This window comes from Vulpes vulpes, chromosome 4 (genome assembly GCF_048418805.1).
Source record: "Vulpes vulpes isolate BD-2025 chromosome 4, VulVul3, whole genome shotgun sequence".
NCBI lineage: Eukaryota > Metazoa > Chordata > Mammalia > Carnivora > Canidae > Vulpes > Vulpes vulpes.
In genome coordinates this window covers 3965695-3978145 of record NC_132783.1, presented here as the reverse complement: position 1 = coordinate 3978145, position 12451 = coordinate 3965695, and the positions used below count along the sequence as shown (strand labels likewise).

Sequence of the window (12451 nt, the reverse complement as noted above, 5' to 3'; positions counted from 1 at the left end):
GTAAATATACTCTACCTTTTTTCTTTTTCATTGGTTCATGGCTATCTGGTGATGTAGGAATAGGAGAGGTATCCATTGGTTCAGATTCTTCAGTTGACACCTCCACTACGGTTTCTGTAATGACATCTGGCCTCATAGCAGCATGGATAAATTCTGGAGTTGATACACAAGGAGGGACAAACACTTCCACTATAAAAAAAAGTTGAAATATTAAAATTTCCCACCCCCATTAGTACTTTTTCTCATGTGGACAATTCAATATTTAATAGAGGTGAGGCTTATTTAACAATTCATCAAAGTAGGGTAAGAGCCTGAAGTTACTTTGCTGAACATGTAATACAGTTTAAAGTATGTTAGGAAATAAATGCAAAGAAAATCACCTTGAAGGAAAATGTTAATCCCATAGGTAAGGTAGGGGGTCATGAGGAATCACCCCCTTTCTTCACATTTTTACATACTTTCAAGCTTACTGTAGAAGACTTCTGAGTTATTCTTACAATTGGGAAAACATTTGGAAATAAAATAATGGAATAATAGTGAGTTCTTTAACAGTCACTTTCCTTCCCACTACTGCCCACCATTATTCTCTAACTAGGTAACACATGCACATGGTATAAAATTAAAAACATTCTTATGTGTCTCCAGTGAAAAGAAAGCACTTACAAGATCATTTCAAAATATGAAGAAAAGAAAAACCTGCTCATCAAAGCCCAAGGAATATCATCTTTCAATATCTAAAATTTTATCAAATATAACAGTCCTGATGTCTTAGGTCACTAAAACAGTACATAGAGACTGCCATTTGGTGTTCTGTTAGATACAACAGTGTTGCTCCAGCTTCCTTCCAAAGTGCCTGAATAGTCATGATATGTCATTACTATTTCAAATAAGAGACAGTTAATACTACTACTGTGGACTAATACATTGACTGCGCTCGCTTCAGCAGCACATGTGCTAAAACTGGATTAATACACTGACCAAATATGCCCTGATTTTCTTCTCACATCACTGAATAATACATGGCATTCCTATTCTAATTGACAAGTACACTTGTTCTTGGTAGTTATTATAAATCCCTCTAATAAGAAGGGCCAATATTATTGAATTAAGTCAAATTAACACTCGGGCATTAAAATTAGAGGGCAAAATGGCTCTCAAAGGCACTCTTAAGGAAAAAGAGACCAAAAGAGAAGGAAACTCTCAGCCTGAGAGAGAGTATGAGGAAATGGTGGAAGCTATCTCCTCTCTCCACCATGGAAGGTTCCCTGGAGCTACTGCCTACTTACCACTGAATACAAGATAGAAAAGTAGTTACGGGACACAACTTCCCCACCCCCACCTGCCACTCCCTTAAGGACTGACTACAAAGGTTATATAATTACTACAAAATTATAAATTTACCCAGAGTTAAGGAAATAAGACATAACGGCATAAAAAAATAGCAATTTAACAAACATTTATCTGTCTATGGTGGGCATTTTCTGTATCATTTATCATAAAAAAAAAAAATTAAGTATATCAAGTATGTGAGACTCGGGAACTTTGACAAAGATCATTTACTGCTGCTACAGGTATTCATGAATAATAAACCTTGAGAACAACGATAATCCCCGCGTATTTAAGAAAAAAACCCACTGTAGATATGCGAAGTGATGTGACGTGTTTAATATAAAAAAGAACAAGTCACATACCAGGACTTCTTGAATCCCTTAAGCAGGTAGGAGATTCCATATGAAGCAGGGCTTCAGCAGCTTCAATTGTCTTATCTGTACAGTGTGCATTACTGCTATGAACTGATGCTTCCACTGGGGGGGGGGGGGGGAGAAGAAGTTCTACTCAATTAAAAATGCACTGAATACATGACTACATTAAAACGTATTACTCTATGAAAAACAAATTAGTTCTTGTGTGGATAACTCTAAATTAAGTCACTGACACATATCAGTCCATATAAATTATTTACAGAAATAATTATAAAAACGAAATCACTAGTATCTATACTTTGCAAAATGGATGTTGATTATCAAGCAATGATTACTGAGAAACTTCTGAATCTTATCCAAAGAAAGACCCTTGAAATCTGAACCCTGTATCAATTTTAGAGCAAAACTAACTTGGAGGTGGTGGGAGGATGGCTGGCGATGAACAATCCCAGGAGGTCAATGATGTATCGTGATATACATACAGCCACTGAAATCAGGGGCAGGAACTTGCAGAATCAGTCAGAAACATGCATTTCCTAAGTTAAACGAATTACTCGGATTCTTACAGACCTTCAGAGGTGAGTGCACCAGCACAGCGCCAGATACCCAGGAACTCAATTCCCAATAACTTTGTCTCTTCTTCTTCAAGACTTCACTCAATTTTTTTCTGGTTTTACCCAATAAATTTGCTTTTAATTTGCAATGTCTGTTAAATTTGCTTTTAATTTGCTATGTCTGTTTTCCTTGAAGCCTTTTCCAATCCTGCCACCTTCTGTAACACCCTTTTAGCACTTACCCTATTATGCTGTGCTGCTTGAATAACTAGTGAAAAAGTCAAGTATACAGCGATCGTTTGGCTTTTCAAGTCCAAGGTTGGGTCCTAGACTCTGCTACTTACAGGTTACCCTAGACCAGCAATTTAATTTCTTGTAAGGCTCAGTTTCCTCTTTCCCAAAACGGAGGAGTATCACTTAACCTCATACAGTTGTGAGAATTAAGTGAGGTAATACTCATAAAAAAAACATGTACAATGCCTGGCAGATGGATAAGAATTCAATAAATGGTGATAATTTATCAGTTCTGTTACGATTCTAAGTTTCTTGAGGTTGTGGGGGCTATCTTACTTCATCTTTATTATCTGCTACAATTCCCAATGTAGATTTTTAATACAACAGGCACGCAAGGATTTCTTTTATATATTAAGGTTAAGAACAACCCAGGGAAACTGGCCATTCAAACACAAACTTATATAAATGATATTACCTTAAAAATATTGGATATTCTACTTGGTTCTGAAACATGAATATGTAAGTTTTTAATTTGATAGATTTTTCTCAAGATGTCCTCTAAAAAGACTAAAAGGAAGTATTTGTACATATCTTATAAACTGTATCACAAATTCACAAGTTCTATACACTAACGATACAAATTTTTAGAAACTGCTTCCAGCAAACTTTAAATTGAAAAAGAAAATTTACTTAATCATAAAATTCACCAAATGCTAATATAAAGCCTTAAACAGCAGTCATTTGGAGAGCATTTATTAAAAGAAAAGAAAAGAAAAGAAAAAAAAAATCCAGCGACTGTTTTACCACCTGTTGCACATCATCCACACTCTCAACCAAGGTACTGGGTCTCTCCAGTTGCTCTTTCCATTTATGGAAATCTGCTCAAAGCTAAACAGTTCCAGAGAGGCAGCCAAACCTCTAAGTAAATCTATCTTTAGGTGACCCTGCTTACTCTTATCTGCAGCTTCACTGAAGCAAAGGATTCAATCAGTCCTTCTAGCTCAACTTTAAGAAACTTAGTAAGTATAAAATATATTACCATTCTCAAGAATTTTTTTCAGTGCTTCCCACAATACTCACATATACTAAAGAACCCTGGAAAGCAAATTCTCAGGGTTTTATAGGAACTTCATTCTCTTTAAAGTCTGCTTGTGTTGCAATTTAGGTGTTGTCTTAGGTGCTATTAATAAACTATCCCGGGTAAACTAATTCCTTATGTAATTGTATTAAGACACACCCTAAAAAACCTTGCCATATTAAAATAAGTGCTTCAAAGACTTGATAATACAGCAAGAGAATTTTACCCAGGTTTTTTAATGTTTTCAGTTATAAGCAAAATGAAGCATGCCTAACAATTACAAGTAATGGTGCCCCAGGTTTTTATGTAGTTTGAGGCCCATTCATAAAACCATGATTCCATGTTAGTCATGTCCTTGGAAATCATTTCTTAAAAAGTGTATTTTCTTGCTCCTATCTCTGACCTCAAATTCCCCTTCCCCCTAAATTCAACATATTATTTCCCAGAGATATTTTACATTTACAGAGTAAAACAGAACACATACAAACTTAAGAACGCAGTTTATTAATTCGTATTTTAAATTTAGGGTGAGAATATAAAAAATGCATACGTTCTCTGTGAATATTATCAATCAGATCTAGTACTCTATGTACAGTCAACATTTGGGTGTTGAGCATTTACCACATATGCCAGACCCTGTGTTATAAATGTGAAAGATAAATGTGTGAATGGATCTCTGGCCTTGTGAGGCTTGTACTAATAGTTCAGAAACAAACAGTAGTATCAAAAACACAAATGGAAATAAAACAGTTCAAAACTAACGAAAGGTATAAAATAATTTACTCTGTAAGCTAACAGCTTGTTAAGTAGAGCACTGATTTTTGCTTTTGATGCTTTCTAATTCTACTTTTTGTCATTTTTATCAAGTAACTCTGAGCACATGCGAATAAATACCTAACAGCTCATACTTAGATCAATTTACAATAGTGTACCTACCAGTTTCCAAGAATACTTCACCATTTGAAAAAGAAAGCACTTTAAAAAAATTTTTGTTGATATGTCAATAGTTTTTGATAATTTTTGAAAATTTTTCAATTCGTTTCATTTAACTCAGTAATTAAAGTACAATTTAAACTAGAATTATGCACAATTCTTAAGGATAAACATGAATTTAACAGTGTTGTACAATCCAAGGAAGCAAATAAGCACACTATAGGCAAGGCCTGAAAAATCCTTATCTCTTACTTAAAACTTGATTCACTAGTATCTTTTTAGACCTGTGTATGAAATTAATGGGGGGGGGGGAGCAATTCCTTTTAAAAATAGAAACAATGAAGCTAAAAGTAATCTGACAGGTATCATTTTCTACTTAAAGAGTAGTACTTGGTGTTGCTGGTCAATTCCTCTTGAAGAAATAAAGGTATCAAATAAATTTCAAAAGAATTTTAACTTTAATCATAGTGCCAAAAATCAAATTTGCTCATGTCCTCCTTTACTATTGGTAAAAGTCTTCTTGTTCCATTTCCAGCTTTCTAATCAACTGGTGTTTGTATGGTAGACTATTCCAGACTCACTCAACAGCTGTTACAAAATACCAAACTTGGTAATTAAGTCTGACAAGAGACATACCTCTCAGCTTTGCAGAAGAGAATACTGGCAATGGATCTAGCTCATAACAAAGTTCTTAAAGTCAAAAATAAAAATTAATAGCAATTTAATTTGAGCAATGGGAAAAAAATTAGAAAACCCTTCCTTAAATGATAGTAGTATGTCCCTACAAGCAAAAGACCATAAACTAATAATACAAGGTCATCCCTCAAGCAGGCAGAAGCAGGCACCTGACTTACCACAGCTTATCTTCTAATGCCCAAGGCATATAGGTGAGTGAAGAATACAAATGAATATAATAAAAAGGGGGGGGTGGGGGGGGAAGGAAAGGTGAAATTCTGGGACACTCCATCTTTTCTGGTTTCTCTGACTTTCTAATCAATATAGTTACAATTTAAAAGTTTAAAAGGAAAAAGGAACTAAAATTATTTTCTAAAACAGAGCTGCCTGATGAAAATACGTGAGCCACATATAATTTTCAAATATCCAACAGCCAGATTTTAAAAAGTGGAAACTGAAATTAATGCCTTTCCTTTAACCCAGGATAGCCAAACTATTGTCACTTCAAGATGTAATCAATATAAAAGTTTACCACAGCTTGTTTTTAAGTTTACATTTAAAAATTTTTTTTAATTAAAAATTCAGTTTTTCAGCCACACATACAATAGCTACTGGCTATGGTACTGAAAAGTGCAGACCCAAAAAACAAACAAACAAACAAACAAGACTGCAATACAGCTACTCTCAAACTTTTTTGGTCAAAAGAAACCTTCACACTCAAACTAATGAGGACCACAAAGAGATTCTGTTTATGTAAGTCCTGATTTTAGACATTATTCTATTCGGAATTGAAATTAAGAAGACATTAAAATATTTATCAACTCATTTAAGATAATAAACCCAACACTTTTAAGTAATTTAATGAAAAGATAGCTTTTCTATAATAAAATTAGTGAGTAGCTTTGTTGTACATTTTTGGTAAATCTTTTTAATACATGGTAGAAAGCAGTTGGATTCCTATTTGCTTCTTCACTGAATTTCCTGTAAAATCAAATCACGTCGCCTCTAGAAAACTCTGAAAGTGAAAAGGCAAATAATGTCTTAGAATTATTATGAAGACAATTCTGACTTTACAGACTCCCTGAAAGAGTCTGGGGACTCCCCAGATCCTCAGATCAGAGATTTTATTTTAGTCTTTAAGAACTGCAGCTATAATTTATTACCAAACATAGTAGTAACACCCAATTCTATCCTCATGTTTCTATAAGCTTTAGCTTCTGAACAAGTGTACAGATGAAAAATGATGACTCTGTTTTCCGTAAGTACAGCAGCACTTTGTCCACTTACACATAAAGGATTTTTTGTCAAGTTTTTCATAAATACTTTCTTTGCATCCCTTTGAACATTTAAGCTATAGATAACACAAGGTATCTAAATAATTATCAAGAACATGCTCCTGCCTGCCCTTCTCCACTAGCCACATGTTTCTAAAGGAAATTGTTTTATGTTGAATTATCCTGATTGAGTCCTTAAATACTGATGTTACTCTTTGACTCATTTTTTTCATGAATTTTACTAATAACACTGCAATGACTTCTGAAAAGTAATTTCTTAAACACATTTTTAAATAATTTATTTTTTCTTTCTTTCTTTCTTTTTTTTTTTTTTAATTGGGGGCCTGGGTGGCACAGTCAGTTCAACCTCCGACTCTTGGTTTCAGCTCAAGTCCTTCCTTATCTCAGGGTAGTGAGATTGAGCCCCGCGTTGGGCTCCGTTGGAGTCCAAGCTCACTCAGCAGAGTCTGCTGAAGTTTCTCTCCCTCTCTCTGCCCCTCCCAGCTGTGTTCACGCTCACTCTCTAAAATAAATAGATCTTGAAAAATAAAAAGTGAGTGCCATTCTTCCAGTTTTATTTCAACACATGCTTCATCTTTTCACACCCTAAATTGTTTTCAAATTTAACTTTTCAAGATTGATACCAGATATTTCCATTTACAGTAAACTGGAAATAAGATTTTCAAGTTCAAATTTCACAATGAACTTTGACAAACTAGAGAGATTTGTCTTATCAGTTGAAATACTTAAGCTAAATTTCCAGAAAACTCCCTCCCTCCCATTTAATAACAGCGACCTAATAGAACAAAAGTTGGGTGACCGTATCTCTCAACTCTCAAATTCTCCAATTTAATTCTCAGTTTCTCAAAAAAAAGAAGAAACAAGTCAAAGAAAGTACACTTGAAAACAAGAAGGCATAACATTTTAAACTGAAAATCTTCCAGGAAATCTAGATCATAGGTACACAATACTGTCACATAAAGACTTTTTCCCTATAGGCATGTTTTTCCTGTAATCTGTTATATATGAAAGATTAACTATGTGTTTGTATATATACATATATGATATATATATATATATAACTTTTATGTATACATATATGAAGATGATCCAAAACTGTATCCTAGTCTCACTCAATGTATAGACCGATCTGGCTGCAAGTTCCAATTTGGCACAAACACTGGCTAGCAGAAACGAACCTCCCAATTATGTAATGACCTTACAGACACACCTCATTCACACCATGTAATGTAAAAAATCCAGAAAGAAAAAAGAAGCCTTCACTTTCCATTAAATTACTGAAATGACTTATAATTTTAGAGCCTTAAAAGTTATGTAGAGATCACCTAGCCAATCTTGACCTTTTACCAAAATATGAAGCGTTAAAGAAGTTAAGTCACTAACACAGAGCTAGTTCCGTGACAGTGAGATGCGATCCTCCTCTCCTGACTTCAGGTCAAGGCTCTTTCTCATACATCACGGTGTAAGTCAAAGTTTCACAAAATGTGTCAAGTCTTCACCACAAAAGTATTTTGTATGTTGAAATAAGTGATCTTTAATGAACAAGCTTATTTATTTCATTCTTAACTCAGACTCTTCTGACAGCAAAAAAATAAAAAATAAAATGCTGGTAACTAAAGCTGAAGCTGATAACTAAAGTTGATCGTTAAGCCTCAAAAGAAGGAAAATTAACAGCAAAAGTATATCCCCTGGTACCCTAATGTAACAATACAGCAGTGGTAATATTAAGTGCTTTGTAATTGCTTAGAAGCAACAGTTATGCTGCCAATATTCAACCTAAAGCTTATGGCCTCGGTAAGTCTTCATTAACATCAGTCATCGGAGCACTAGGAATCAAGCCATTCCAGCCATCACTGTAGTGGTATCAGCATTTCCGTACTAGGGAGATTTACGGCTCTGTGAGGAAGAACCAAGCCTAACACACAGCCCCGGGGGGGGGGGGCACCATTCTATTCCACACGTACAACCTTCACAGACATGCGTCTCCCGACATCCCGGACACTGGCGGCAACATGAACTTTTACTGAGCGAGAGCCGTGGTTCTCCTCCTCGGCCACCTTCCTTCCCAGCACGGGGCCGTCAGCAGGCCTGCCTCAGGGTCCTTCTACGGCAGGGGCCACATGGATGGAGGAGAAGCAACCTCAACACGACTGTGAGACACCCCTCACGGGACACTACTATCCCAGAGGACACTTCAGCTGCTGAGGTCCCCAGACGCTGAGGCGGTGCGCCAGGGCCGGACGACGACGCTCAACCTCAGAAGCCAGCAGCCGCCCTCCCCGGACGGGAGACACAGGCTGCGCTCCCCGCAGGCACCTGCGGCCGCTCCGCTTCCCGATTCCCGATTCCGACGCTCGCCGAAGCGGCACCTTCGCTGGCAACGTCAGCCCGGAACCTGCCGAGGCTCGGGGCTCCCCGGGGCGACCCACGGGCGCAGGCACCTCCACCGGCCCTGGAGCCATGTGCCCGCGTTAACCGACCCAACGTGCACGCAGGACCCCAAGGTCTTCCTTCCCGATCCTGGAGTTCCTGCTCGTGCCCGAAATAACCGGGAAACGTGCTGCAGGGGCCGCGCCGCGCACTGTGACTTTCTTTTCCTTGGGGCCTTCTGAGTCGTGGGATGGGACGCGCTACAGGCTGCGAGGCCGGCCGCTGCGCGCCCCACACCGCCCCGCCCGGCTCAAAGTCCTGCTGCGAGGCCGCCCCCCCGACGGTGCAGGGGTCCCCCCGGCGCGGGCCCTTCCGCCGCCGCCGCCGCCGCCGCACATCCCCCACGGCGGCCACTTCCGTGTTTACACTGCTCTTCCCTCCAATTCCAGGCGTGCATTGTCAGCCTCGCTCCCGCCCCGCCGCCATTGGCCGGCGAGCGCCCGGGCCCGCCCCCCGCGGCCAGCGTTCTCGCCTGGAACCTGTCGGCGAGCAGATTGGGACCCGCGGCCCGTCAATCGGCGCCGGGCCGTCCTCTGCGCGGCGCTTCCGCTGCGGTGGGAGGCCTGGGGGAGGGGAGGGGAGCGGAGGGGAGCGGAGGGCAGCGGGGCCGCGCGGGGCCGCTCGGGGCCGCTCGGCGCCCCGGCTCCCCGGCTCCCCGGCTCCCCGCGCCGCCGCCGCCGCCGCCCGCCCGCCCGCGCCCCCGTGCGCCCCGGTCAACGTGCCGCCCCGCGCCGTCGTCCGCGTCCTCCCCCGGGACCGCCGCCCCCGAGGGCCGGGCAGCAGCCCGCGGGCGGGGACGGGGCAGGGACGGGGCAGGGGCGGGAGGCGGGCCCCGAGGCACCCCCGGCTCCCCGGGGGGGACCGTTACCCCGGGCCCCGCGGCAGCCCCGGGCGGGCGGGCGGAGGCGGCGGCGGCGGCGGACAGCGTGGCAGGCGCCGCGGCGGACAACGGGCTCGCTCACTTCCTGGTTGCCGGCGCCGGGCTCCGGCGCTCGCGCCGCGCGCCCCGGGCCCCGGGGCGGCTGCGGCGGGTCCCGGCCGCCGCCCGCCGAGCGCAGCCCGCGGCGACAGCGCCCCTCGGCCGCAGGCGCCCCCGCCGCGCTCACTTCCTGATCCGCCGCCTCCATGGCCGCGCTCGCCGCCCCCTCCCCGGCCGCCCCGTGACGGCGCCCGCCGCCGCCGCCGCCGCCGACCCCGGCCCCCCCGGCCCCCGCCCCCGCCCCCCGCCGGCCGCCGCGGCGCGCGGGGCGCACTTCCCGCGTCCCTACCGGCGCGGATGAGCAGATCCAGCTGGTTCGTGGGCCCCTCCTGCAGCGACGTCGCCATGTTTACCCGGGGCTGGAGCTGCCGCCTCGCATTGGCTTCCACCGCGAGCCGCGGCGGCGGGGGAGGAGGCGGAACCCGCGGCCGGGCCACGCCGTGCGCCCCACACACTCACGCACTCGCACACACTCGCACGCCCGGATCCTTGCGCGCCGACAGGAAGCCGCGGCCGGCCCGCCTCCCGCCTCCCGCCTCCCGCCCGCCGCCCGCCTCCCGCCTCCCGCCCGCCTCCCGCCGCGGGGCTCAGCGGCCCAGCACCAACGGCAGGGGCGGCGGCGGCGGCGGCGGCGGGCGGGCGGGCGGCGCGATCCTTCCGCCCCGCGCCCACACAGGAAGTCCCGACGCCCGCCCGCCCGCCCGCCCGCCCGCCGGCGCCGCCCCGGCCGCACGCACCTGAGGGGGACCCCGGCCCGGCCCGGCCCGCGGGGGAGGCGGCGGCGGACGACGACGAGGACGACGACGAGGCCCGCGCCCGGACAGGGACCAGGACCCAGGACCCAGGGGCCGGGCGCGCCTCCCGGAAGAGCCACCTCGGGCCGCGGCGGCGGACGAGGACGAGGACGGAGGACGAGGAGGGAGACGGCGGGGCCGCCGCCGCGGAAGCCTCACTGAAACGACCCCGAGGGGCCGAAGCCGCCCCGCAGCGCCGTCCGCACCGTGAGTCGCCGGGAGCCCCCGGGACCGTCCCCCCCGCCCCGCCCCGCCCCGCCGCAGCGGCCGGAGGCCACCGCCCGGCCACGGCCCCGAACCCGGGGGGCCCCTCACCTGTTGGGCCGGAGGCGCCTCGCGGCCGGGAGCTCCGTCGCCCCCCGTCGGCGTGAACCGGGCCGCCCCGGCCGGCGCCCGCACCTCCCCAGAACTGCCAGCCGCGGAGTCTGCACCGGCGGCCGCGGGGCAGCGGGGCTCAAGGAGGAACACGCAGAACACGACTCGGTCTGCGGCCGGACGGGCCCCTTCCACCCCACAGTCGGCTTCGTGACACAGACCCTCGCAGGTCGGCGGTATGTGACGCTTTGACCCTATGTACCCCCGCCCCCGCCCCCGCCTTGCCCCCTGAGCGCCAGAGGGGCTGCATCCACCCCTGATCCTGCTGTGTGGGCTCAGAGAGGCCGGAAAATACTGCTATGAACGTACAGCCCTTGTGAAAACCCAACTCCCCGGGCTCTCTGCGGTCCCGCCTTGCTACCGGACCAGGCTTTCGAGGGCCACCAACACTTCCTAGAAACCGAGAACACTGTATTGGGAACAGCAAGTAAGGGGCGGCGGCGGCGGCGGCGGCGGCTGGAGGCCCACCGGTGCGGACTCCCGGGAGAGCAGCGTGGCCCTATATATCAAGGGCCTCAAAGAGGCTCACACACTCTGACCCCAGGAGTTTCACTTCCTGGACCTTGCCTGAGGAAGTAAGACACTCAATGGGTTGTTCCATTAAAAAGAGTTTGAAAGATCTTTAACAACACAGTAAGATAGTGAAAATACACACGTGCCAAGATTTCGATATATACTTCTACCACCATCATGACTCAAAGTCTGTAGGACATGTGAACAGGTGAATGTAATCTACTGTATGCACGTGTGCACACTCCTCTGCATTTCTCAAGTCTTCAAGAGTAAGCAGGTGTTAATAAGCAGAATAAAAAAACCGAGTAAGGACAGCTTATCATGGTAGACACGAGAGAAATTCATACTCTACTAATGACATTACAGAAACATCTCTCCTACATCAAAATCCCAGCTATGTCCTACGAGGGCAAAAAAATTAAATAAATAAATAGCTACCTCTTCCTGAAACAAAAGCCACTATGCTGCATGCTTTACCTTCACTTTTTTCACATAGTCCTCTCCATGTTCCTGTGAAATATATATTACTATTGTCCTCATTTTACACATGTGCAATCTAAGGTTCCTTGACTAAGGTCATACAGTGCATGGAAGGCTGGTCCAGGATCTGAACTCAAGTACTAACTCCAGAGCCCTTAACCTCAAACACCACTGAAGCAGCAAAGCAACAAGACCTTTCTATTAATTATAATGCATTTAGTACCTGTCCATTTTCTCATCTAAAATTACTCTTTTTTTCTTTTCTTTTGTAGAGAGCGAGCAAGCAGGGGAAGGGCAGGAGGAGAGGGAGAGAGAAAATTTGAAGCAGGCTCCACGCTCAGTGTGGAGCTCAACATGGGCCTCGATCTCACAATCCTGAGATCGTAACCTGAGTCGAAATTGAGAGTC

At 45.7% G+C, this 12451-nt stretch overlaps 1 protein-coding gene across 25 annotated transcripts in view; it reads right to left on the bottom strand.

Moving 5' to 3' along the window:
- The window catches only part of ELF2 (E74 like ETS transcription factor 2), a 95797-nt gene that overhangs the window by 10030 nt on the left and 73316 nt on the right, over positions 1 to 12451 (bottom strand). For 11 of the 25 annotated variants that reach the window (XM_072755222.1, XM_072755226.1, XM_072755229.1 and 8 more), the window contains 2 exons: positions 1692 to 1805; positions 16 to 189 (listed from right to left, as the gene is read on the bottom strand). In XM_072755222.1, coding sequence (XP_072611323.1) covers positions 16 to 189; positions 1692 to 1805 — 288 coding nt within the window. Of the gene's footprint in view, positions 1 to 15; positions 190 to 1691; positions 1806 to 2114; positions 9480 to 10170; positions 10304 to 10618; positions 10676 to 12451 lie in introns of those variants that run through there. The other 14 variants (XM_072755225.1, XM_072755228.1, XM_072755233.1 and 11 more) reach the window with 7 other exon arrangements.